Source organism: Microtus pennsylvanicus, chromosome 8, assembly GCF_037038515.1.
Source record: "Microtus pennsylvanicus isolate mMicPen1 chromosome 8, mMicPen1.hap1, whole genome shotgun sequence".
NCBI classification, from domain to species: domain Eukaryota; kingdom Metazoa; phylum Chordata; class Mammalia; order Rodentia; family Cricetidae; genus Microtus; species Microtus pennsylvanicus.
Window position 1 is genome coordinate 102,764,039 of NC_134586.1, and position 24,280 is coordinate 102,788,318.

General features: G+C 44.3%; 1 protein-coding gene across 36 annotated transcripts in view; it reads left to right on the top strand.

Annotated features, from left to right (window-relative positions):
- Positions 1 to 24,280, top strand: part of Myt1l (myelin transcription factor 1 like) — a 407,676-nt gene that overhangs the window by 342,065 nt on the left and 41,331 nt on the right. For all 36 annotated transcript variants that reach the window (XM_075984142.1, XM_075984156.1, XM_075984147.1 and 33 more), the window contains one exon: positions 21,865 to 21,927. In XM_075984142.1, the coding sequence (XP_075840257.1) occupies positions 21,865 to 21,927 (63 nt within the window). The remainder of the gene's footprint in view (positions 1 to 21,864; positions 21,928 to 24,280) is intronic.

The window sequence follows — 24,280 nt, forward strand, 5'->3', positions numbered from 1 at the left end:
CTGAAGTAGGCTACTGTGCCTGAGGGCGGAGTTCTTAGTTGTGTTTTATTTTTATTAATCTCTGGGGCTGAGGATTTCACTTCATTTGTAGAGTGCTTGCCTGCCATACATGAAGCCCTGGGTTCATTCCTCACCACTGCATAAGTAAAGGATGGTGGTGGCCCATGCCTGTATTCCCAGCATTCAGCAGGTAGAAGCATAATGAAGAGGAGTTCAAGGTCATCCTCAGTTATAGAGCATGAGTTTACTATTCTAAATAGCCACACAAATCAGGTGAGATTCAGGCCATCCATGTCAGCTCTGCTTCTTTTACATTGTCTGTATTCATTTTACATTCTAGTCAGTATGTGGGAGTATTTCATTTCTGCAGCTGACTAGCTAGTGCATTGTTCAACATCTTAGTCCTCAATGGTTTTGTTATGTTATTAGTGGACAGCAACTAGATTATTGTTTATTTGTATGTTTTCCCAGGCAGATTAGAATCAAATATGACTAAGTTTTGTGGTATTACTTTTCTTACAGGAATCTTTGCTTGCTAAATAGGAAAATACAGGAAACCACACTGCTTAGGACCTGTAGGAGAGTAATTCATAGCTCAGAGTGACGGCTCAGTTCTTTTATTTTTGGTTTTTTATTCAACTTTATCATATTGAGGCATGCACAAAAGTTCAATTCAAGCTGACCAGTTAGGGTAGGGGGCTTTAGGTACCCTTCTAGCGAGACTGTTGTCAATCCATCTGCTGATTATGTCAGACATTTGCTCATTTTCCCACTCAGATCTGGAATATTCCCTTTGGAGCTTGCTTTGGCCAGTAATAAATTAAGTCTTCCTTTAAGAACAGCTCTGAGTGAAAAGGGCAGTGCTGCTCATTCACGTTTATGTCTTGATGCATTTATACGGTTTAGAATACAAACATACATGGCTTGTCTAATCTAGCTTTCTCTTTATTACTTTCTTTTGTGTGTTTGTGTGTGTATGTATGTGTGCATGTGTGTGTATGTATGCACATGTATGTCTGTGGAAGTGTGCACAAGACTATGGGGACTTTTGAAGTTGGACTAAATGCATTTTGTAGTATGATATGGTTGTGAGTCTATGGGGGCCATGGAGTTGAATGTGGTAGTTTGAATAAGAATAGCTAAAATAAACTCATATATTTAAAAACATGATCCTCAGTTGGTAGAACTACTTGGGAAGAATTAGGAGGTATGGCCTTGTTGGAGGAGGTGTGTGATCTAGTTTCAAAAGTTTATAGAATTTCCAGTCCCTCCACCCCCCACCTTGTGTTTGTGGATCAAGATGTAAACTCTAAGCTGCTGCTCTAGCACAGTGCCTGCCTGCCTGCCTGCCTGCTTCCATGCTCCCCAACATAATGGCCATGAACCCTAGCCCTCTGGAACTATAAACCCCAAATTAATTACTTTCTTTTATAAGTTTCCTTAGTCATGGTGTTTTGCCACAGCAATTGAAAATTAACTAAGACAGTGTATGAAACTACCAACTGCTGGCATATGTGTCACAGTTGAGGGGGAAAACATAATATTTGCTAGAAAGGAAATTTTAAATGACTCTTTGAGTATAAAACTAATACAAATTCAAAAATGATAAAGAACAAGGAAAATATTAATAATCAAATGTTGATGTTTTGATTAATTGCAATCTTGTAGCGTGCCTTTCTGCTTAATAGATTTCATGCTCTTACATTTGGAGTTGTATAACATAGGTTCACATTTCCAAAGCTGTCCTCACGAGGAGGCAGTGTGAGAAATCTAGACATTAGTATACCCCATGTTGCTTTCACTAGTGCCACTGGGAGGGCTCCTGCCTCCTCTGCTTATCTAGTATGTGATGCTCCACTCCTTCAGGGCAGATATTCTCCCATGGTACCTCGTGGGTAAATTGTGACCACAAGTATTCTGTAGGGTATGACATAGTGTCCTAGTTAACGTTTTTATTGCAGTAACAAAATGACCAATAGCTGCTTGGGGACAAAAGGGTTTATTTAAGCTTTTGGATTGTGGTCTATTTTTGAAGGAAGTCAAAAGCTGGAGCAGGAACTGAATCAGAAAACACAGAGGAATGGTCATTCCCAGCTTGCTCTCCCTGACTCTCTCAGCCTCCATTTTTATATATCCCAGACCTTTCTGTTCAGAAACAGTGTCACCCACCGTGAGCTGAGAACTCCTACACTGATTGTCCGTTAAGAAAATGACCCTCCCACGTGATGGAAACAGCTCCTCAGACTGCCTCTTTCCAGTGTCTAGGTCTGAATTGGTTGACAGAAACTGTGACATGTCCACAGGTGGTCATGTATGAATCATGTCTGGTTTTAGGAGACTCCCTGCTACAGTGCACGAGCCAGGTCCTACCCCTTTGCTTCTGACATCTGAAAGACCACAGGTGGATGCTGTATGCATACGTAGAGCATACCAACAAAGTCAGTGCAAAGAGAAGGTCCCCGAACATAGAGCAGTTGGATCCACTAAAAGATTGTCAGTCTTTATTAAAGAGCTTTCAGGAAAAAGGTGACATTGCCTGATGTGGCTTCCCAAATTCCTCTGGTGGCAGAAAAGTAGAAGATCTCCATGAAGGTAGGGAGTAGGCAGTGGAACAGAAGACAACAAACAAGAGAGACTGTGCCCGGAAATAAGGTAACTGGCGTTGCTGAGTCCCAGCTTCCCTTCAGCATAGATGTAGATAGAACTCAGTTCCAAAAATCAAAACTGGACCTCTGACTCTAAGATCCCACTATTGGGGTATTGAACCCTATATTTATTTAATTTACAAAGGAAGAGAGAGTATTTAATTTAGGGAGTCACAAGACAGGCCAGAAAGTGGTACCAGCAGTATTCTTAGTCTGCCTTGTGGATTCTCTCTCAGACTGAAACTTTACCATCAAAACCATGGGAAAGAAAGAGTAAAAAGGGGTGTCTTTGTGAATATTGATTCCTAGAATAATAGATCAAACACTAGCAGCCAGAGCTTTTGTCATGACTGATGTCCATCCGGGGTTAAGTCTGCTACTGCCTGATGCATGTAGGGTACAGGAGCGAGGGAAAGTAACGGTGATTCCCACAAAGAGAAAGGCTGGTGCTTGTTTCCAGAATATTTCACTTTGAGGCTTGAAGGATGGTAAGGATCTCCAAGTACCCCTCAGTTTCTCAAGTAACCATTTAAATTGCATGCATCATTGAGTAATGGTATGATATACCCTGTCCCCTTGCCATGCAGGCATATATCCTTGAGAAGATTTCTGTTTATCATAATCTAACAGCAACAAAAGCACAACAGCATGATTTCCACCATCGACTGCATCCCTCATCGCCTTGCACTCATACACTCCTCCCGGTTCTGATTTTCTCCAGTAGACAACATTTGCCCTCTTGCTCTGTAGTTATCTGTGCCTATGACATGCACAAGAAAGTAGGTTCTATACCCGTGGCTGTCGTTCTCCCCTATTATTATATATCCAAGGACTAATAAATTACTAATGAGCAAAATAAAAGTATTCTTACTTTATAACTTAAATTTGAGAGATTTCAGAGAATTTCTGAAGAACTGTTGAAAGCAATGGATGGATCGCTGCACATACTAATCAGTCTCGAGAATCCTGGTCACTTCTAAGTGATAAACTTGGAAAGATTATCCAGGAGGTTCACCAAGACCTTGTTGCCTGAATGGGTCTATTGTCTGCTGTATAGAGACACAGAACAGAGCACTGGTCATGGTGGAATGCAAAGAGGTGACAAATGATGGCACATACAGAATGATGCTACATCACATTCTGCTGCCATATAAACAACTTGGCCCTATACCAGGACCAGCAGCTACTGAGTAAAGAGTGGAGAATGCACAAAGATTGTTGACTACTAGATCAAATGCTGGAATGAAAGTTATGTCCCTGTCCACCAAGGAAACCAACTTGCCCTTCAGTATTATGGCCAGGTCGCTGTCTATCGTGTGTTACTGCACAGATAAGATAGCCAGTGTCAACTGGAGTCAGCAGAGTGACATCCTTACCAAAATTAAAGCAGTCTTTAAAATGTGAAGAAGCAATGTGGCTTGACTCCTCTTCCTCTGTGAGTAGCTGGTGACCTGCTCTGTCGAGCAGAAAGTGTGGACTTCTGGGAGCAGCTGCTGGGACCTTTGCATTGAAACCCATATGTACTTACCAAGTCTGAGGAGCTGGGTTATTTGTGGGAGCAGTGAGATGGAAGTCCAGGTATTCTGAGCATTCCCTCCACCTGAGGTGAGTTGACTCTTGACTCTGCCCTCCGTCCTCTCTCTGCCCTCCTTCTGGTTGAGAGTTCTTGGACACTTGCTTATCTTCCTGCAGGTTCATCCAGTAGATCTCTATCCTCCCCGGGTCAGAGCCTTTCTGCTTCAAAGTTGTAAGACCAAATAGCTTTGAATGTGCACTTCATCCCAGAGCCTGTCACCCAATGTTAGATTAAACATGCTTTGTGTTTAGTTTAGGTTCATGTGTGTGGGACAAGGTCTCTGATAACTCAGTAGAAGGTAGGACTCCTGACTCCGGGACTTGGACCTGCTGCTGTTCAGTGCTCTACACTCAGAACCTACATGGTACTTGACCACATTGGACACTGCTTGGACTTGAGTGGATGGTCAAACTACCACTTCTAATTGGCTTATTAACTCTGACCTTCCTCAAGAGAACTCTTTATACAAATGATGGTACTAGGCTCATGGTTGAGTTTTGGTTCTGCCAAATCACACAGCCAGGATGATGCTACAGTGCCTGATATCTGTCTTTGGATGACCTTGGGGACTATAAATGTCCTTGGGGAAATATTTATTTTTCCTCCATCTATTCATGTCCAGAGCTATTGACACAGAAACCACTGCAGTGCCACATGGGCATCAAAGAGAGCAGCTTCAGAGACCAAGTAGAGACAGTTTCTACTACGGTTTTTTCTTTGGATATTCCTTTAAAATTTTAGTCCAGTTGTTTAAATTGTATTACTAAGGTTTCCTTAGAGGCCAAGAGGTGTATCTGAAGTGATGTGAGGGAAATTGTACATCCCCACCCCACCGTGTACAGAGCATTTGTGGCCTGAGTCCCTCAGCTGAAGGCCACAGTAGGGCAGGAATCAGAGCCAAGGTCAGCACAAACCAAAATCCAGACTTGGAAAGTCAGACTGTAGCTTGTCTGTCTGACCCTGTAGTCCTAGTGAGCTGGCCCCTCTCTCCTTTCCATCTGCAAAGTGATGCAGCACCAGCAGATTGTCTGCCATAAAGACCAAATGAGTGACATCTACACCATACTCGAAATGATACCATAAAGACCAAATGAGTGACATCTACTCAGTACTCAGAATAACACCATAAAGACCAAATGAGTGACATCTTCTCAGTACTCAGAATAGCACCATAAAGACCAAATGAGTGACGACTACACAGTACTCGGAATGATACCATAAAGACCAAATGAGTGACATCTACACAGTACTCAGAATAGCACCATAAAGACCAAATGAGTGACGACTACACAGTACTCGGAATGATACCATAAAGACCAAATGAGTGACATCTACACAGTACTCAGAATAGCACCATAAAGACCAAATGAGTGACGACTACACAGTACTCGGAATGATACCATAAAGACCAAATGAGTGACGTCTACTCAGTACTCAGAATAGCACCATAAAGACCAAATGAGTGACGACTACACAGTACTCGAAATGATACCATAAAGACCAAATGAGTGACGTCTACTCAGTACTCAGAATAGCACCATAAAGACCAAATGAGTGACGACTACACAGTACTCGGAATGATACCATAAAGACCAAATGAGTGACATCTACACAGTACTCAGAATAGCACCATAAAGACCAAATGAGTGACGACTACACAGTACTCGGAATGATACCATAAAGACCAAATGAGTGACGTCTACTCAGTACTCAGAATAGCACCATAAAGACCAAATGAGTGACATCTACACAGTACTCGGAATGATACCATAAAGACCAAATGAGAGATGTCTACACAGTACTTGGAATGGCACTTGATGCCCAGTGTATATGAACTCAGAGGATTTGGGTTGCCACACAGAGAGACCAGAACCTGCCCAGAGTAATAGAAGGGCCAGGCTGAAGAAGCCCTGAAATTATTTGGAGGGAGGGGTCAGGCAATATCAGGGAAAAATGACCAAGACTATTAACACTTTAAAATTTAACCCAATTCCAACAAGGACTGACATAAAACTTTTTGCATTTGAAACTTCAACAACCAAGATCAAAATATTTCAAAGATAAAAGAATTCCATTTCCTAATATGTCTTTTTCTCGCTCTTGTCTAATATGGTACAATTTTAAAATTCTTATATCAGACTTGCAAATCAGGTTTAAGATCATCAAATAAAAATGCCCATCAGCCCGTCAAATTCACTTGATATCTAATCCTCATTTACCACCACCCCACCCCAGATTCAGAAACATTCCCCAACTGGCATATTTTGATCATCTTTATTCTCTGTCGTAGCTTTATTTCTCAGACTACTTTGAATTCTTGCTTCATTTCTCTTCCTTTTTTGGATAGCATGTGTTTTAGGATGAGAACATGGTAGAAACTGAGGCACCTTTGTTCCCCGTGGATCAGGGTGACTCAGAGCCCCTTCTCCCAGTATTAGAGCCATTGAGAAACTCTGTGTCTGACTTCCACCTCTGTAGATTCTAAATGAGGCCCGCCCGCCTTGAAGGTTAGCCTATTAGACAATGGACTAACTTGTCTCAGCCTGCCTTTGGCCCCTTCCGGAGCCTAGCCCATTACCACCGTGGTTGGTTGTTAGTAACATAAAGCTACATGGTATTGTGGCATTCCTCATACAAAACCCATTTCAGTTCTTCTTGTATTTCTGAGCTGTGCTGTCACTGCAGAGCCTGGGATTCTCTGGGGAAGATAGCCTCAGCATCTTATACTTGCTAATTCTTCTTTCCTTAGTGTTCCTTTCTACTTTGTCTACACCCCTAGTGTGATTAGTAGTTATGTAGATGTGTGCTTTCTGCTGGACCTGATGAGGAGAGAGGTGGCTGAGATAGTGGCCTTCTGGGCATGATAGGTCAGCAGCTCAGCTGGCCCAGGTCCTCATTCTATAATGAAGAACAAGAGATTCAGAGATCCTCAACTCAGACTCTATCTTTCCTGGCTACATGGGCTTTAAGCAAGTGGATGAAGCTTTCAGAATGTATTTTCTTGTCTAGAAAGAGTAGTAATAAGATCTGCTCCCAGCTTCACAAGATCTTGTGGAGCCAAATAGATGGGCATGTGTCTGTCTCTCTGCAAAGGCTGGAGGTTATATCATGATCATCAGGGAGAGTGCTGTGGCCTCAGACCAACAGAGAGCATGGTTCAGCCAGTCTATAGTAACTCTGCTGGTGGCCAGCTCAGAAATGCGCTGTTGCTCCAATTTCTTCTGGCACTTTGAGGATCATTTTGGTATTGAGGATGTTTCCTGGGCAAAATGAAAGTTTTAGTTTGAACATTTAAATCATCTGGTTTTCTATTTGTACAAATTCTTAGGGTTTTGTTCTACACAAGAAAAACATGTTAACAAGACACAGAAGCAAGGCAGCCATGGCTTTTTGGTGGGCAGACAGAGCCCTGGTCCAGGTGGCTCATGTGGGTCTTTGAGATGTCCATCTCCTCCTCTGTGGGTACCGGGTGACACAGCTGACTTTCAGTGTGTCCCTCCTGTCATTCTGTGGCCCTGTGGCAGAAGGCAGAGTGGGTGAGGCAGGAAGGCTGTGGAGATGACCAGAAAGCCCATTTCTGACTGGGTGAATGGTTCCTCCACCTTGTAAACCATTTCACAAGCAGATAACTATCCCAGAAAGGTGACTTATCAAAGGCCATGGCTTTCCAAGGTAAGCATTGCACTTCATTATTTGCTATGCTGCTTTCCACAAAGGTGGGATGCTACCTCAGTCCTCCATATCCAGAGGAAGAAATATCGCTAGTCTCCTTCTTTGTCCACAATAGGCTCTGCTGATCTGTATGAACACATGGTAGTCCCTCTAGAGCAAAACAGTTCAGATTCATCATGGTCCTACCCTTAGGGCATAAACACATGTGCTCATACAGCATGAATACATGACATATATAGATATATGCAAAGATACACACACACACACACACACACACACACACACACACACACACACACACACACACGTGAGCCAGCACAGAAGAATAAACCTAGAGTGGTCCACCAGCTGGATGAGAGGATGAGGCCTGGGCCCCAGGAGACTATCCTCCCAGTACAGTTTCCAGAATGCCGTTCACTGATTCCCTGGACCGTTTTTAAAGTCCTCTAGCTACCAGACGCACAGAACTCCAGTGTGCGTGCTTTAAGGAAGGCATAGTGACATGTGCAAAGAGAAGTGCAGCAGACGGTTTTAACCCACACTCGGCACAAGAATGCTACCTGATCTCTGAATTCAGGTGCTGGGACACTCCCCTGGTGGCCTGTCTGCAGAGCCCAGGATTGTGTTAATGAATTTTGTGTTTATGCATCTTCCCCATTATACACACTCCTTGTAACACACAGTGAAGTAATCCCACTTCATTGGAATGGCTCCACCCTCATAGGGATATGAGACCACCTATCCTCCGAATACCTCCTGATCCCTTCAATGCTGGCTGTTCAGCACCTAGGAACCTGATCTAGCCTTTAAAAGAAAACACAAAAACCTTGCACATTGTAGAATGAGCATGCACCACAGGGATGACTGAAGAAACTGGGAGCCTGGCAACCAGGTTGCCATAGCAACTCACTCTCTTTTTCTGCTTCTCTTTGCAGCCTCAGGGCAGGCCTAGCCTGGCACAGTGTGCACAGAACAGGCAGGATGTAGAACGCCCCCACTGCAGCAGGGCTTTCAGAGCCTTCTCTCAGGCTAGCCACATTTGCCAGCCTCTTGAGGGGAGAGGGTGCCCTGAGGCCTACCTCATGCAGACACTGACCTGTCACTCAGCCTTATTTTCTGAGTGAATTTCCCAGTCATGCAGGACTCTTCTCCTTCATTCCCTCTCTCCCTTCCTCCCTCTTTCCTCCCCCAACCTTGTCATACCTATTTTTCCCTTATAGCTTACATAAAGACAAATCATAAAAATGAGATTCCTTTCCTAAGAGACATAATTTCGGTATTAGGCAAGTGACATTTCTGTTAATATGCATATCGGGGCAGCCACATCTTGAAATTATTTTCTTAAGAGTAGAATCCAAAGATATTAAAGGGTCAGTAAGTAAAGATATGGTTAATATTCATACTTGCCATGTCAGCCAACACACAACATGTTTTTTTTATTTGGAACAGTTGAGATTCTTATATTAATGGAATATAGTGAATTCAATGAAGGCTGTGTATAGCAAAGGCCCGAGCCAACATGTTTGCATTAATGAGGCTATCTATATTTAATCACTAAACTTTTATTGCACAGAGACCCTGCAAGCTCAGTGCTGCCCAAGTGCTGTTCTCCCCTGGTTCTCCATCTCCCCCAGAGCCTATAGACCATGCTGCTTTCTACATCTGCCCCCCTTGACTGACTTCCTGCCATCATCCTTCTCACAGAGCTTGCTTCCTCTCCCCTGCCATGCTCTTCACCCTTGAGGACAAGAATACTTGTTAGAACTGACTAGTTGGCAATTCAGAGTAGCCTGGCTCTATGGCCCTACCTACAGTCCCGTGTGCTGGTGTGCATGTAAATATGGATGTAAAGCTAAAATCTCCGCACTGACAATGTGACGTTTCAACACTAAGTAGGCCTGTGCAGGTGTGTCTGTGTTTCCATGGTACTGGGAGCTCCACAAGATCAATGGACGTAAAAGTCTAGATAGAGTTTCTGCAGGGGTCCAGGCCCTGGACTGGACAGACTTTACAGCCTGCCATCTACATGGCAAGTTGTGAGTAGACTCTGCTTTCCTGGACAGTCCTTAAAGCAGAAACTGAGCCCTCTAGCCTAGCCCAGCCCAGCCCCTGACCTAAATACCAGGAGCCATCCCAGAATTCAGTGAAATAGCCTTACTGCTTAGCCAGCTTGCTCCATGGAGAAATGGCCTTCAGTTTACCTCTCCTGCAAAAGTGGCTTGGGGGACAGCATACTGGGCCCACGGAGCACAGATCTCTAGAAGATATATAGTGAAGGCTCTCACTGGAAAGAGCCAGGGGTGAAGCAAGATGTGACTCAGTTATGGAGGGGACAGCTACACCATGACCTGACTTTTCTGCAGTCCAATAGAGAAGAGGAAGGACATTAGGACAGGTTATACCCTAAGTGCATAGACTGCCTGCACTTCAGGTTAGGTCTGCAAGTCAGAAAACAAGAGCCTAGTGGCTGCCCTGAAATTGGTGGGTCCTGGTAAGGAGGGGCTCAGTACACTTCCCACCTCCCTTTGCTTCAGAGACCTAGGGCCACTGTGGCAGGAGGGAAAAATGGAACCAGGTGGGAGATGGCACCACTCAGCCCTGTTCTCAGGGGCTACATCATAGAAGGAAAGGACAGATGACAACTTCCCACAAGAGTATGCACCTGGAAGCCATAGAGGTATACCACAGATGGTAGAGGGGGAGAGCCTTTACCCTAGGGGCCATTGAAGATTGCTTACTAGAAGAGAAGGTCAAAAGGGCAGAATCACCAACTCTGGGGACTCTCCCCTAACAGTGACTGTTCCTCCAGATGTCCATCAAAGGGTCCTATACATATCTACTATTCAACACCAGAACTCCCTGGGCTTCCGAAAGCATTCCATAGATACATATTTTCTGTGATCAGCTGTCTCATGCTGATAACACACTTGGAGTCCCAGCCCAGAAGTTCTTTGAGGTCACCACTAGGTGACACTTCAGACCATTCTGTGGGGTTCTCATGCTTCTTTGAAGTCACCAGTGTGTCTTTTTATGCCTCCAGGAGAGAAACTGCCCTCCATGTTAGTCATCCAAGGTCAGAATTCTCTTCTGAAAGGCCTAGCTAGGTCTTGCAAGCAAGTGGCAGGAGATCTGCCTTCTCTTGAGACTTGCTTTTCAGACATATTTGTGACAGTACCTACCCCCCCCCCCAAGTCCTCTTTCCTCTGAACTAAATGACCCTAGTACTTCCGGGTCAAGCAGCATACCAGGAAGGTAGTCTTTATACCTTCCTGGGCTTTGGGAACAAGGTCCTACTTGTTCCTCTCCCTGGCAGGGTCCGGAAGGGGCAGCAAGTCCAAGTTGCTGTGACTCCAGCGGTCTTTTGAAGTCTAGCATGGAAGAAGGTGTCAGGCACAGACAGGATCTTGGTTCCTGAGTCTCAGCAATCCTGCTTCCCACTCTTGTCTGCCATGGCTTCATTATGTCCGTGTGAGCTTCTCTATTCTTTGTGCACTCTCTTTCCCTGTCTTCTCTTCCAGCAAAGCCCGCATGAGAGAAGCTCTGCATTCCCTAGCAGGTCCCACAGTGGACACCACTCTCTTGAGTGTCCCTAGGAAGAGAATACCTGGTCTTCCACACCTAGGTCCCTGGGTTATCCATGTTTGGTCAAGGGACCTCTGGAAGTTAGAATTTTTGAGAAGGGTCCTTGACCTTCTCTCTGGGCAAAGGGACTGATCCCTAGAGTGAGCAGAGTTGTAATGGCCTCTGACTTCTGGCCATGCCTGGGAAAGATCCCAGGGGAGGACATAGAGTAGCGTTCAGTCCTGTGTGTTCTTAGCACTCAGCAGCTTCTCAACCCTGCCTTCACTTCCCCTTCCTCTTCTTCCCAGTCTAGTACTGCACCCTTATTCTTGCCTTTCTCCTACCATTGTCCACACCGTGGGGCACACCTCACCCCGGCCAGGTTTAGGGAATGGGCTCCAGTGTAGTTGCACTGACTCTTGACTCCAGCTCTCTGGCTCACCCTCCTAGAATGCAAAGGGAAACACGATCTCTCTCACCCTCCCTATTCCATAAGCCCTGAGAGGCCTGTGGGAGTCAGAGCATGAAAGTGCAGGAGAGTAGCACCCAAAACCTGCAATAAGGACCAGGAACGTGAAGCCCTGACAGAGGCAGATGTTGAGAAAACAGGTTCACGACCTAGCGTGGGGAACATAGCTGTAACCTCAGAATGTGGAAGGCCGAGGCAGAAAGATCACAAGTTCAAGGCCAGCCTGGGATACAAGACCTTGTTTCAAAAAGAAAAACCAAAAGAAACAACAAAAAGATTCCAATCAAAGAAAACATCAGAAAAGGAGGGCGGAAGAAAGCTTTCTGTAAAACCTGCCTCACTGCTATGGAATCCGTACATTTGGATCTTTTTCCTTTCCTGTAAAATAAGGAATTTGATTGACTTATTTCTAAAATATCTTGTAAGACCAAGTCTGTGGAAACTCTTATTGATTTGAGGAAACAAATTGTCTTAAGACCAGGGAGAGAGGTAGGTTTTGTGATAGAAGGATGGACATTTTTTTCATGCTAAGGTACTAAAAGGTAGAAACTAAACTGAAAAACAAGATTTAAATGAAGACAGGAAGAAGAAAGCAGAGAGATGGGATCTAGGCAGAAGACATCAGCTGGCCCAGAGTCCAGGACAGTAGGAAAACAGTTAACTCCCTGGGGTTTTATGTGCGGCCAACAAAGGGACTTGGGAAGATAAAGGATCCTGGTTGGATGTGGTGATGCATGACTATCCCCAGCACTCAGAGGCTGAACCAGGAGGATCTAGAGTTTGAGGCTAGTTCCAGCAAGATAGCAAGACCCTGTGTAAAATTCTCAAATAAATAAATACATGACCCACAAGCATAGAAAATTCATCAAACAAAAGTCAGATTAAATATTAGAAGTGACAATTTAGTTCCAAAGGAAAGCCAGGTATACCACCCAACAGGTGGCTCGGTCGTCCCTCTGCTATCCCAGAGAACCTGCCTGTTTTCCAAGGGCAGGGGCCAGAAGTCTTCAGAAACTAGCTTGATTTTAGGTGACTCAAGCTCTCTCTGCCTTTAGCTGAAGGGGGGGGGGGGGGTCGTTAAGTCGTCTATGGTCAGAGAAGTAGAGCTAACTCCTAGTGCCTCCATTTGTTCTAATTGCTTGAGCAGTGGCCAGCCATGCGGCATTCCCTCATTCATCCGTCCCAGAGTCTGGGTAGGAGCCAGTGAGGTAGGTTTCTCCTACACGCTGAGCCTTAGTGTCCTTGGGAAATGTGCCTGAAATGTTCTCCACCCTGAACTTGATGTGTGAACAAGCGCAAGCTGCTGGTAGTGGGTGAGGTGGAGGACACTACGGATGCGCTAGGCCATCGTCTGTCGATCTGCCTGGAATGGGGCCCAGTTTTCCATGATTGGGAACCTGAGTGCTGTCATGTGAACCTCTGGCCATGGATCTCCACCCCTCCCTCCCTGCCCCTTTTTAATGCACCTTGACTGAAAGATACTATGGATATTTGACAACTCTGCTTGAGGATAATTGGATGTGTTCACTAGTGCCTGCTCCTTCCGCAAGAACACTTTGGACCATGCAGTTAGTGTGGAGTAGAGTAGATGCAGTTATGTTTACAAACTTCCACCCTGCAAAAGCCTGCATAAAACCTTTAACTGCGGCACTTAGGGTCCGTGTAATCAGCAGAAGGTGAGTATCTCTTGAGCACAGTCACACCTTCCGGCACTGGATGAAATTCCCTTGCATGTTAGATGTGGAGCCCCAGCACCCACCGTGAGCACAGCTGTGTGGTATGTTCTTTGCTCACCTTAGAGGGTGAGAAGTTAGGAATGGTGGTTTCTGTTGCCTTGAGCCCGTTGCACTAGTCACCTTTTGTATTTTTTTTTTTTTTTTGCATGGGTTCTGACTGCGGCTGCCCCGCCTCTTGTTTAGCTGGTCCCCTGCTGCTGGACGTGCATGTGCTCTGGCAGCAGTTTCCCATGGACACATCCCGTTAAGTGAATGGGACGTCAGGATGTGCTAGGTACGTTCTGCCGCCCTGACAGGAGCCCACTGCTGATGTTCCTGGGACACCCTCCAGCCGTGCAGTAGGTCACAGTGTTGGCACCCAGTGGTCCGAGTTAGGTGCCTTCCCACAGACTCCAAGGGCAGCATGATCCACACAGTTGACTTTCCAGTTAAGACTTGTAGCTGCATGATTGATACACGAGAACAGAGCTGCATGCAGCATGCCAGTCCAGCTGCCACACAGCCTGGGTGCTGCCCTTGAGCCAAGCCTGAGCTCCAGTGGCCCACAGAAATGAATCAGCCATGACCAGGCTGCAGGGCAATTCTGAGATGGGTCCCCTATCCCTAACACCAGGGGCACTGTGGTACCAACAGATTTGAGTCCATGGCTGAAGGCTGGATTGACTCAGTGCATGTCTGAGGTTACCACCATGCGGATAACAAGCTTGTGGTCTCCCAGTCAGCATTAGACTGACTTCAAGAATTTCCTGTTCCCGGTGCTTGTACCATAAGCCTGGGATCCAAATGCGCTTTACAGAACGTTTTATATTCTGACTAGGACTCTTAGTTGTGCACTGCTTAGCTCTGGCTGGGTCAGTGATGGACATATACATTTGTTCTTGTGTATTACCTATCTTAGCAAATCTAACCCAGTGTCTGCTAATATTTTGGAATGTGCAGGTTTTCTTAGTATACCTGCATCCTGAGTATCACACTATGGGAAATGCTTTCTGCCTCTGGGGTCTCACGACAGCATGGGAGCTCCTCTGCATAGATTCAGAGAGGTGCTGATCCATGCCCAGGGCCTGCATTTGTTGGCACTTGGTGATCTAAGCATTTCCAAATAGCAATCTCATCCCCTCTCCTGCCCCAAACCTCCCAAGGAAACCTTGGAGAAAGCAAAGCAGGGCAGTGGGGGACAGGGTTGAACAGAACTTCTGGGAGAGAAATGGGTTCCTGGAGGAGAAAGGGGCTCCACCTAGGGAGGAGACATTAAGAGGTGGCCCACGCAACCCTGGTCCCAGATCTCCTGAGCTATGTTAGAGTTAGGCAGCAATACAAATCTGCACAGCTGGGCTGGAACTTCAAATAAAGAGAAAGTTATCAAATACCTTACAAATTGAAAAGCTCCTGAAAGATTCTGTCTTCCTTTGAAGTTGAGGTAATGTGTTTAAGAAATGTCAGGCACCATGTATGTTCCTGATAAATCACCAGCTCTGTATTTGTAGGGAATGTGTAAGTTTGTAACCTAAGAGTAAGCAAATGACATTTGTCCATTTAAAACTGTCTTTATTATTTTTCTTTACATTCCTTCATTATTTCTATTTACATGCTAGAAAAGCTGAAAAGGAATATGCTTTTATAGCCACATTTATCTAGAAAGAAAGTGTTCTTAACTGGAATTTCTGCATATCTGGGCAAAAGATTGTAGCCAGAACCATTGAACTTCAGAACTGTAGTTAGCATCCAGAGATGGGGCTTTATTTTAACATTTTTATTTATTTTAAAATTGAAGGCACTAGGAAAGAGGTTTTTCTCTTCATGTTTTCTGTTTGACTTAAATAGAGCTTCTGTGAAATAGGGACAAAAGAGGCAGTGTCAAGGGAATCTCTTGACATTCTTCAGACACTGAAGTCCCCCTGTCCCACATTGTGTGCTATCATCCCAAGCATTTGGTGTTCTCTGCAGTTTGACACCAGACTCAGAATTCAAATGTTTCTAAAAGTCAGCCCTCTGGGCCAGTTCAGCCTGAAGTGGTCAGCCCCAAGGACAGTGAGTCCAGGTAGGGTCACTAGGTTGGCAGTCCTGGGCACCTTTGTTAGAAGATTTCTTAAGTGAACAGTTGTCTCTATGGTGAGGACTCAGGAATTCTTGCACGTACTTCCCTGAATGGATTTGGGGGACCCACTGAATGTTTAGGGGCTCTGTCTTACCCAGCAGAGGTGCTAGGTTCTATGCCAGCCACACATTGTCCATACCATTCTGGGACCCTGCACTTGGGAGTATCTTGCAATATGTCTGAAACTGTGACCCCTTTCAGGTCACATGGAGAAAGCTAGCCCTGCTTAACGTTAGCATATGTTATGCCCAACCAGAACATGTGGACTTATGTGACCCCTGCATAAGAGATGTGGGAGGATATCTAAGTTGGAGAGTTGCTAGCCTATATCACATGACCTTGGCATGAAATGGGGTCCCATTTAGCCCACAGTAATCAGAAAATATGTTACACTGTGCATACTCACTTAACCAGAGGATATATCCATCATAATGCCACATACTCCATTAACCATAAGGCATGCTTATCATTGATGTCATACTCACTTAAACAGAGGGTGGATCTACCATGATGTCACATCCTCATTTAAACAGGGCGCACCTATCATGACACCACATATTCACTTGACCAGAGGACATGCCTGTCATAGTGTCAAGCTCCCTTTACCAGAAGGCATACTTACTTTACATCATACTTTAAATTCCTTAACATAATTCTAAGTATTGACTTAACACTCATAATATGTCTTTTTAAAAGAGTGTGGGGACAATACAGAGGAACCATCTTCAAGACACTTAGGAATAATTAGCCAGGAAGACAGCTGTAATGGGTGGATGTAACTGTCCCCACTCTTTCTCTCTCCAGGGCATCACAGGAGGGCTGTGTAATGGGGGTTGAGTCCTTGAGGACAAATTCAAGTCAGAATTAAGACGTGGTTATTGTCTGCCTTTTTGGCAAGTGCTAATGCAGAGTTCTCTGACCCTAAGATTATCTACTTCAGTACACTGATATCCAGCTCCCCTATGTTAGAGGATATGTCTGATGTTCTCTGGGTAGCTGGTAGCTGTGGCCAGTGGCTATTCTTAAAGAGGTTCTGTGTTTACTTGGTGGTAAAGAAATGGAAAAGCAGGAGGCAGAAGAACCAGGGGTTCAGACTCCAGTAAGCAGCAGACAATTTCCCTTACAGAAAACAACCATCCCCTGGGGTCAGAATGGACAGTCTAGGAGAACCTTTGGATTCATATTTTAAGTATTTTGTCTGAATCTGCATGCCTCTCCAATTAAGCACTATTTAAGACTTTTTTAAAATTATTTTTGTGTCAGTGTTCATCAGTGTCTAATAAGACTAGCTTCTAAGCTAGAGAGCAATATGCACCACCAAAAATTATTTTCTCTTAATATCGCAAACACAAAACCAAGTTATAGCAAAATGATCAGGATGTCTCTGCCTCACAGTCTGAGAAGCAGCTAGTATAGAATGAGATTACTTATTCATCACTTCCTTTCTCTGAGTGTTTTTACCCATAGTCTCATAGTAATAGAAAAGGAAAAATATACTGATAAAGCCAAGCATTTCATTTAACAAACTTCACATCCTTAACCATAAAAGCCTTAAATATCCCGAGAGCTACTGTCCACAGCAGCTATTAGGAAAGGAAGAAGGGTCATCGAGCAGTGTCCTTTTTAAACCTCCTTTGGCCTGCTAGAAGCACTTCAGTGCTGACAGCCAAGCCATTGCCTCCCCCAAGGGAACTGAGGGCCGTTTCCATGGAAACCCAGCCCATCTCTTCTGTGATTTCAAAACCCAAGCTGTGCGCACAGGCTGCTTCTGATTGTCCCACGTGGGCTCCCTTCCTGGGAAGATGTGCTCCTAGAGGGACTGCTGCCAGCATTACAGGGAAAAGTGGATTCCACACACCTCCTACCACCAAGGCCCCAAGCAGACAAGCACGCGAGCAGGTTCTTTTTTTAGAGGGATCATCATTCCCTCACGCAAGGCTGCAGAAAACTGTGGTTTGGAATATTGAGATTTCTTAGGGCTGGAAAAATTTGTATGTAAATCTGTGAGTTTAAGAAAGCTTTAGAGTCTTGAACAGTCAGTCAGATAGCAATGAACGCCTAGAATCACTTCAGGGGAGAGCAGGTGAAGCCACTTAAATTGCCTTTCTCTGTGCAATGGTGCCACCTACAGGTAGAGAATGGCACTTCAGCAATTCTGAGCTCAAACAGGGCAGGGACAAGAGCAGAGCCCTGCCCTAGTCCTCTGCTCTTCACAGAGAGGGGCCTTCCTTTAGCCCCACACCTACCCTGGAGATAAGAATATCTTATCCACAGAAGGGTGGCACAGCAGCCCCACAGCCTCTCGGCTAACAGCTGGCCTCACTTGGCCAGGTTCCAGAAAAAAACAAAAACAGAAACAACCTTCCGTTCTCATGGTGTTTTCTCTGCAAAACAATGAAAGCCCTGAAAGTGAGAAAGTTTTTTGTTGTTGTTTTTGGGTTTGTTTTGGAGGAGTAGTAAGAGTGCATTTTGAACCTTTCTCTTAACCACGTGATAAATTAGACCTTCATGAAGGACAGCCTAAGCCACAGAAGTTGATGCAAAGGTTTCTGTGGGTGGAGGCGGTAAGATCTGATGATCATTGCTTTTCCATGGTTGTAACAGCTCACTTTCATTTTGAGTAGAGTAAGGCAACATCTCCTCCCACAAAAAGACAGGTGAAGAATGTACTCATACTAAATAAGTAATCTCTAAATTAACTTCTGTAGCACGATTAATAAAAACCCAGAGACAGAAATTGGGGTTCATCCTGAAGGTCAGAAAAGCAAAACAGCCAGCCACTGGCTCTTAAATCTACTTCAGTCTGAGATGGCTATCCTGCCTCCTAGAATCTCAGAATGAGACTGACTCAGAGCTGTCTCCTCCCATTTTATGTTCCTCTCTAGGGCTGGGATTAAAGGCATGCACTATCGCCCAGTTTCTATGACAACCTAGTGTGGCTACTGGGATTAAAGATGTGTGTCACCACTGCCTGGTCTGTAAGGCTGGCCAGTGGGGCTGTTTTACTCTCTGAACTTCAGGCGAGCTTTATTTATTAAAATACAAATGAAATGTTACTACAAACTTCCCCTAGGTTTTAAATTGGGAAGAGCTTGAAAATCTCCCTACAGTAGAAAATACTGGTGGGTAAGAAACACAAAGTCTCTTCACACACCTCCAGACAGAACTGTTACGATGTTTACTATCTCTCAGGATGTTTTCACTGCTCTAAGATGGTCTCTCAGGTGAGTTCCTTGCACTGGGAAAACCAACCACTTAACAAGGCCACTGAGCCACTACTTAGGAAATACCTTCTTAGCCATGAAGTGGCAGGTAGTGGAGACCAACACAGTCACTCTGTTCAAACCCTAGTCTCCAATCAGTGCTGGCACTGCTATTGACAAGCAGGACTCAGTAAAACAAGCTCAGTCCCATTCTGTAGCCAGTGCCTATCTCAGAGCCCCATTTCCTGTGTGGACCCGAGCACTCTACAGACACTTCCCCTCCCCTGCCACTCGGTTGGCTCTGTTCCTCCCTTAATACGGGCCATAAATTAAATTCTGTCCTTACATGTGGTATGGAAGATCCTGACTTCTCTACTCTGAGATCTACATACACATTCCCTTTCATAGCACCAGGGGACATTAGAAAATTTCTAAACCCTGAAAATTGTTTATGCATCCAAGTGTGGCAATCTGCCATTTACACATTTGAAACTTGTCCAGTTCCTATGTGCCCACCTGCTCCTTGGCACTGCCATCCAGTCTAGAGAAGACACATCTGTGGTGACTAGTGTGCCAGCCTCACTGTACCAGGCTGTGGACTAGCCTCATTCTGTGCTCAGGTAGCCTGCTGGTCTCACTTCCGTACTTGGCTAACATGCTGGCCCCCACTCAGCACTGCTAAGCAGAGGGAAACCACAGAACACATCTGCTGACTCTGCACATGTGTGCCTTTGTTCTTGACCTGGCTTCAGGCTCTCACTGGGTAGGGATGAACACACAGAGCATGGTCTGCTTTTCATTAGCAGAGGGTAATTTGTTCACTGGATCACTGAATCTATGATTTAATGGAAAGGGTGTCTTTTCTTAACTTCTGCCCCTTAATTTTACCTTCATGGTGGTAGAAAGGCAATGGCATTGCTCTGAGAAGTGTGGTTTTGCATTACTATCTGCTTGTTCTTAGCATGTGTATTTAAGAAGTTATATGAAAGACTGAGAGATAGCTACATGTTAAAAGTGCTTGCTTTGCAGGCATTAAGACCTTAGCACTATCCCTAGAACCCACTCTAAATAAAATAAAAAATTAAAGCTAGACAGATGATACATGCTTATATTCCCATCAATAGGAGGTAGAGGCTGCTGTACCCCTAGGGCTTTTATCCAGCCTAGTCTACTTGGTATGTTCAGAGAGAGTCAGAGACTTTGTCTCTAAATAGATGATTGGCAGATAGGTAGATGATAGATAGATAGATAGATAGATAGATAGATAGATAGATAGATAGATAGGCAGTGCCTGAGGAGTGTGTCTGATGATACACTATCTATCTGATGATAGATAGGTAGATAGATAGATAGATAGATAGATAGATAGATAGATAGGTAGATAGATAGATAGATAGATAGATAGATAGGCAGTGCCTGAGGAGTGTGTCTGATGATACACTATCTATCTGATGATAGATAGGTAGATAGATAGATAGATAGATAGATAGATAGATAGATAGGTAGATAGATAGATAGGCAGTGCCTGAGGAGTGTGTCTGATGATACACTATCTATCTGATGATAGATAGGTAGATAGATAGATAGATAGGTAGATAGATAGATAGGAGATAGATAGATAGATAGATAGATAGATAGGAGATAGATAGATAGATAGATAGGTAGATAGATAGATAGATAATAGCTAGATAGGTAGATAGATAGATAGATAGATAGATGATAGATAGATAGATAGATAGATAGATAGATAGAAGATAGATAGGTAGAAGATAGATAGATAGATAGATAGGTAGATGATAGATAGATAGATAGATAGATAGGTAGATGATAGATAGATAGATAGATAGATAGATAGATAGATAGATGATAGATAGATAGGTAGGTAGATGATAGATAGATAGATAGATAGATAGATAGATAGATGATGGATAGATAGATAGATAGATAGGTAGATAGATAGGCAGTGCCTGAGGAGTGTGTCTGATGATGTTCGCTGGCCTCCACATCTGCATACCCCAATCTATGCACACACAGAAACACACACACACACACACACACACACACACACACACAGAGAGAGAGAGACAGAGACAGAGACAGAGACACGCACACACACGTTACTTGGAGAGAAACAACAATTATAAAACCCCCTAATAATGCAAACTGGCCTTAAGGTGCCAAATGAATTAGTTTCTGTCGTTTAAACAGACTTGGCAGAGGAGCGTATGGCTAATATGAGATCCCTCCCAGGGCATGGAGATGTGCCTCCTACTTTGTACCCCAAAATGGAAAAGTAATAGGTCTAAGGTAGAGAAGACCTCCAGAAGGTGCCGTGACTAAAGAACTGTGGGTCTGTCCCTCCCCCAACCAGCACAGGTACCAGCTGTCACCTTTCCTGGGCTCTAGGATCCCCCAGTTGGGACAGAATGTGAGGAAATGGCTGGGATCCCTGTTCAAGGTTGGCTCAGAATAGGCCATGCTTTTAGTCATGGCACGTATCTTTCCACGTTTGTGTCTTGTCATGTGTAGATTGTTGTTACAGCAAGCCCTGCAGTAACTAGCTATGGCTAAGTTCAAAGAAACATTAAGGAGAGAGAAAGGCCGTCTGGAGGGTCACAACCCTAGTGACAGAGGATGCTAGGTTTTTCAGAGACTGAGGATTCCTAAGTGGTCACAAAAACCAGCTGTCCTTTGCGCATGTCCATGTGCTGGGAAACAAGGAGGCAGAGGTGGATCTGTAGGTGGTAATGGCCGTGAATGAGCAAGGGAACTCCCACGTCAGCTTAGTCTCTCTTAGTAGCAAGGGTGCACAGTACAGAGTTTGTCTTTTGGATAAATAAAGTCAACTACCCAGGGGGTTGATTTCCTTCAAGTAAATTACCCCATTTGCATTTGTACTTGTAGGTGCCCCACCCCTGGCTGTGACGGTTCTGGACACATCACTGGCAATTATGCTTCTCATCGAAGGTATGTAGACTCATCAGAACTACCCTCCTCCCCAGAGCAGAAGCTCCATCGTGACAGGGATGTTGCACTCCTGGCTGAGGTGCAGGCTGGATATGGTACTACTCAGCAAAGGAGATCTAGACTTGGAGTCATAGGACTATCATCTTGGGGGCTGCTAAAATGCTCATTCCTCCTGGGTCTGTATACCACCCTAGAGCAGCAAGAGGCCACTAAAACATTTCCAGTCCGCCATCAACAAAGGAAAAAAACTCATCTCCAAATATGTTATAAGATTGTTATACGTAGGCAAATATTCTCAGATACACAAACCCTGTTGGTCCCTTTAATGTTAGGATTTGAAGCATAAAGCTGAACAGTTGCTGTAAGCAGGGTTGATGGCCACAGAGAGGTTTAAGTTTCCCTTCCCCGCAATGAGAACAGAGAAGCTACAGTATGACATGAAACCCCCAGCATGTGAGCTGACAAAAGGCATCCATATTCGTCATCCCATCAGCCTAGTGACTGCACACCACTCTATGACAGGTCCTCTGAGGGAAGAGAGTTAAAAGAAAATCTTGGCATATACCATCATAGAATAAAAGTAAGTGGAATACTTGATAAAGGTGGTGAGGCTGACTTTCCTCAAGGGGCCTCATGACAGGTTCAGGAATCCTGCATCAGAGCCTCAAAGCCTAGCACCTGTAAGGAAAAATGGGGATCGACAGCTCGGGGGCAGGCTATCAGTAGATTGCAAACCATCCTGGCTGACCCCAGAGCATCACTGCTGAGCGCAGCCAGAGGATAAGATGACCAGGGAGCAGGCACCGAGGGCTTGGGATTTTTACTAAGCTGGCTTGGCAGGCTTCTTGTTCACACTTTCCTCTGCAAGGACAGAGTGGGGATCCGAGGTTTAGATTCTCAGACTTTGGTCACAGAGGCTGATCTTGGTCAGCTTCCGAAAACACAGGAGTCCCGTGGTGACCTCCCTATCTATCTCTGGAAACAGAACATGCACATACTGCCAAAGTGCAGAGAAGCACACCACTTCCACCAGACTTTTCAACTGCAACAGTGCTGGCATTTGTGAGTCGATAGTTCGGTGCTGTGGGGTTTCCCTCAGACCGATGCAGAATGGTGCCATGGCCCCCATCCTCAGGTGCCAATCATGATGTCTCCGGACTTAGGCCCACCAAGGCAACAGAGAGCTGTTCCCCTGACATCACAAGATGTGTAAGACAGAGTAAGGTACTTCTGAAAGGGTCTCCAGAGTAGATGGTTGGTTTATAGTAAAGAGAATTCAAAAACACTCATTAAATATATAGTCAGGTATATTCTTTTCTAGTCTTTATATTAATTTATCTTAGAAAATAAATGCCTCTAGAACATTCATCATTTTGTAAATCTGTGCAACTGAAAATGGAAAGTTCCTGGTTACCCCACATCCAGTGTTTTATTTTCTGCTTTAAAAAAGTTGCCATTGTGTACCTCCCTTCAAACATAATGCAATATAAACATGTTTACTCATTTGGCATTTGATTTAGAATTTTAGATATTAGTAAGATACAAATGTGTCATTAAGATGTAATTTAGAAGAAGGCATGATGGTTCACATCTGTAATCCCAGCACTTGAAAGCTGAGGCAGGAGGATCACCAAAAGTTCAAGGCCAGGCTAGACTGCACAGATTTTGTCTCAAAATAATGTGGGAGTAGTGTATGACCATGTATGTATTATAATATATATATATGTCTGTGATGTATGTATATGTCTATTGTGTATATGTATTTGCATGCATATGTATGTATGTTGTGTATTTTTGTGTACATGTATGGTTTGTGTGTACACTTGTGTTTGTATGTGGGTATATGACATGTATGTATGTGTATGTGTTCAGGTCATGTATGTATGTTTTGTGTCTTTGTATTTATATGTGGCAGTGTCCATGTTTCTGGGTACGCATGACTGTGTGTTGTATGTGTGTATGTATTTGTATGTCAGGCTTATATTTAAGATATGATCTGTGCTGAAGTAAACTCTGCTTTATCAACAGAGTTGCAAAGCAAATTTGATTTTGAGGAGACAGCTTTGGGCAATTACTACTTTGTGGCATTTTTAGCAAACAGAGAGTGGAGTGTACTGGAGTGTCATATAGTAAGCTCCTTTACACAGAGGTTGAAATAGAGTCAAGAATATTAAGCCAAAACATTACATTTGATTCACAGTTCTTCACTCTTTTTTTTTTATTTTTATTTTTTGAGACAGGGTTTCTCCATAGCTTTTGGTTCCTGTCCTGGCACTAGCTCTTTCTAGACCAGGCTGGCCTCAAACTCACAGAGATCCGACTGCCTCTGCCTCCCAGTGCTGGGATTAAAGGC